The 3,113-nt window shown below is 37.1% G+C and overlaps 1 protein-coding gene across 1 annotated transcript; it reads right to left on the bottom strand.

Annotated features, from left to right (window-relative positions):
- Positions 1-904: 904 nt before the first annotated feature.
- Positions 905-2,879, bottom strand: LOC140037681 (major allergen Pru ar 1-like). The gene is made up of 2 exons (XM_072082537.1): positions 2,507-2,879; positions 905-1,445 (listed from the first exon to the last, which is right to left on the bottom strand). The coding sequence occupies exons 1-2, from the start codon at positions 2,688-2,690 to the stop codon at positions 1,150-1,152; spliced, it is 480 nt and encodes a 159-aa protein (XP_071938638.1). The 5' UTR covers positions 2,691-2,879; the 3' UTR covers positions 905-1,149.
- Between the last annotated feature and the right edge of the window lie 234 nt (positions 2,880-3,113).

The following is a 3,113-nucleotide window of genomic DNA, read 5'->3' as shown; positions in this document are numbered from 1 at the left end:
GCGATAATTAGCATTAAACGACAACCAATTACGATCTCAAATTCGCTCAATAAAGCATGCATTGATTCCTCACATATAGTTTCCTTTTCTACTCTTTCTTTTCAACAAGTTACTTATACGGTGCATTTTGAATTGTTAGCATATTCTTCTCTTTGGAAATTCTTTTTTTTTTTTTATCTTTTTCATAGTTTGGATATGTATTTTATATATTTAATATTTTTAAATAATTGTTATATCACAAGTCAATAACGATTGCCTCAACAATTGAACCACTGACCCTAAACTTAATAACTTTTTTAGATCCATGAGCAAGCTGGGTTTCAAAACCTTAATAGTTTTAAAAGTCTATTCTAACTTGCACGTCATACTATGAAAGATGCATGTGAATTAGTATCATACTTACTATTTATTTACATATGTTTCTTAAATATTTGCTCAAATTACTACCATATTTATTTGTTTATCAATATTAAGGGACACGAGAAACGGAACACGCTAGATTTCATGTTCAACAACATAAGTAGGATAATCCTATAGCCAACAGGAACGAAAGTCAGACTTGTTTCATAGCATACGCGTTATCTGGATTTGAATAGATCAACGTTAATTTCGTTGAGAGAGCCTCTATTTTCATTCTATCATTATCCATTGACTGTATATCCCTATCCAAGTGAAGAATTTAGGAATGCCTTTCTTGTTAGTTGGATGGACCTTTTTTGTATTTGAGGTTGTCAAATAATTGAATTTCATTTTTGGACTTGAATTAATCCACGAGGGAGCTTCTCGAATTACTTGGGATTGATCAAGTTGATACCTCACTGCCCGCCTTTTTGGGGAAGTACTGACATTGCCGCCAGCAAAGAATGTTGAACTGATCATACGCCTGGCACATAACTCAATGCGGTGCTGAAAAATATTGCTGTATTGTTTTGCAAATCCAAACGGTACAAAATAGGCAACATGATAGTCAAAACTTAAGTAGCATTTACTAAGAAACCGAAGGCACTAATTTAATTGCCTTGGAAAGATGCATACCCCAGAGAGAAAAGACATAGCAAAAAATCGCATTTTTGAAGTTTCAAAATCAGGCACGTTAAAGACGCACATACTAGACTTATTCTTCTTTGTGCAGAAATTGATGAAAAAGACTTAGTAATCATCAGGGTTGTCATCGAAGTAAGCCTCAAGAGCCTTGAAGACTCCAGCAGCCTTGTCTTTACGAGACATGATATCCTCTTCGTTTATCTTGGCGTCACCCTTGGTGTAGTATGTGCTGCTGGTTATGGTAATGGATCCTCCGTCAGCAGAGGGTAGGATTTTAATCACGAAAGTAATTTTCTCAATCACATCCTCCAAAACATCTCCTTCAATAATGGTAAATTTGACGACAAAATTCTCCTCGTCAAGCTCATCAACATGGGTCTTCATGCTCTTGTACTGGCTACCTGCATATATAAAATTTTGTTACCAATTGCATCTTTTTGCAATGCTAGGCCAAAAGGAAAGGGGACAAAAATTATAGGTTTTAGGAATCCCAGAACTAACGGAGCACAGCGGGCCCGGCGGCCCCGGCCCCCCTTAAGTTCTAGATATTTATATTTTCTCCCTCTAAAATTTTAAGTATATAAAAAATTTTCTATGTATTTTAAATTATTTGCCTCTCTCTCCAAAAACTTTCTAAAAAATTTAATTTTGATTCCAAAGTTTATATGTACATGTATTTCATTTTCTCAAATTAAAACTCTAATTCTGTTCCTAGAGTTACCATGTTCTAATCACCCTACTTCCTTTCTATTCTTACATCCATACTAAAAGAAAATTACAAAAAAAATAAGGTCATAGCAGGGCGGCAGATGTTCAACTCACAAACAACAGTCATCCCCGTTTTCTAATATTTCAAAAGAAATTTATTAATTATGTTAATTACAAAAAAGACCCATAATATTTTGCCATGTCCTCCAACCTCCACCTCCTTCCCGACTCTCTGCCACAACCATCCCCTGCTGTTAGTTTCTCTCCCTCTTATTTTGTCCTCTGTCATCCCTTGCCAAGGCCTCTCCGCCGCAGCTGCCTCCTTCCCATTTCCACTCTGTATAAGTCACCATATTTTCTATAACTCCACAGCTTTAAAAAAGCCATTTCTTTCTTCTCTCCCCATCCATTCAACATGCCTAGGGGACTCAGATGATCAAACAAACAGCTCAATTCATTCCCACAAATCGCCAACTTCCCTGCATCTCACTACTCCCCCATCCCGTAACTAGCCCCACCATCCATCCCCCCTTATTTCTTCTACTTCAAAATTTGCAAAATTTCCCCATCTTCCGCTTTGGGTAATTATTCGGCGTCTCTCATTGGCTTTGAACATATTCGAGATTCAACTTTTTTGGCACTTAAGAATTTCCTGGATCTAAATATATATGATAATGCATTAAAAATTGATACTATTCATATTAGTAAGACGCGTGCATTTAGATAATGATGGCTAGACCAGGAAGGTACTGACCTTCGCCAAAATGGGTGAGTTTGATGGTTCCAGCTCCACCATCACCCTGGAGGATTTCGACACTCTTGAAGGCCTGAGGCAAGATATTAGGAATGAGGTTGTCAAAATCAACGATGAAAGTCTTGAAAAGCTTTGCTGGTGGGATTGAGGTGATAACCTCATGATCGTAAGTGATAACACCCATGATATCTTAGAGAATTTGAAGGGAAAAATTGACCAGAAAAAGAAGAGATTAATTTAAGCCTGATTGTTGCGTACAAAGATGCTTTGATGGACGATGGTTTGAGAAGTTGGGGGCTGTATTAATAGAGTGAAACTTTCAAGGTCTCCCGGTGAAAACCGGTATTATAATGTTTAGTCATATTCCATCTTTGTGTCATGGTCATCCATTCTGGTTCATATACGTTGACCGAAGCAGTCAAAACTAATTAACCTCATACCATTCTGGTGTGCCGATGCCTTGGCACTGGATATGGTTGGTGGAATTATTTGATTATGCCTGTTGGGATTTGTCAGCAATCTCAGATGCCAAAAACTTTTTTTTAAATCCATTACAACCTAATTCTATGCCGGAAGCAAGGTAGAAAGATGACATCCGGTTTAATCT

Source organism: Coffea arabica, chromosome 3c, assembly GCF_036785885.1.
Source record: "Coffea arabica cultivar ET-39 chromosome 3c, Coffea Arabica ET-39 HiFi, whole genome shotgun sequence".
Classification (NCBI taxonomy): Eukaryota; Viridiplantae; Streptophyta; class Magnoliopsida; order Gentianales; family Rubiaceae; genus Coffea; species Coffea arabica.
Note: the sequence above shows the minus strand (reverse complement) of the source record. Positions and strands in the feature narration are given on the sequence as shown.

Excerpts from the sequence above, each read along its gene's own strand:
- LOC140037681 (XM_072082537.1), bottom strand. The coding sequence starts at position 2,690 with ATGGGTGTTATCACTTACGATCATGAGGTTATCACCTCAATCCCACCA. Across the intron at positions 1,446-2,506 it reads ACTCACCCATTTTGGCGAAG|GTAGCCAGTACAAGAGCATG; the intron begins GTCAGTACCTTC and ends TTATATATGCAG.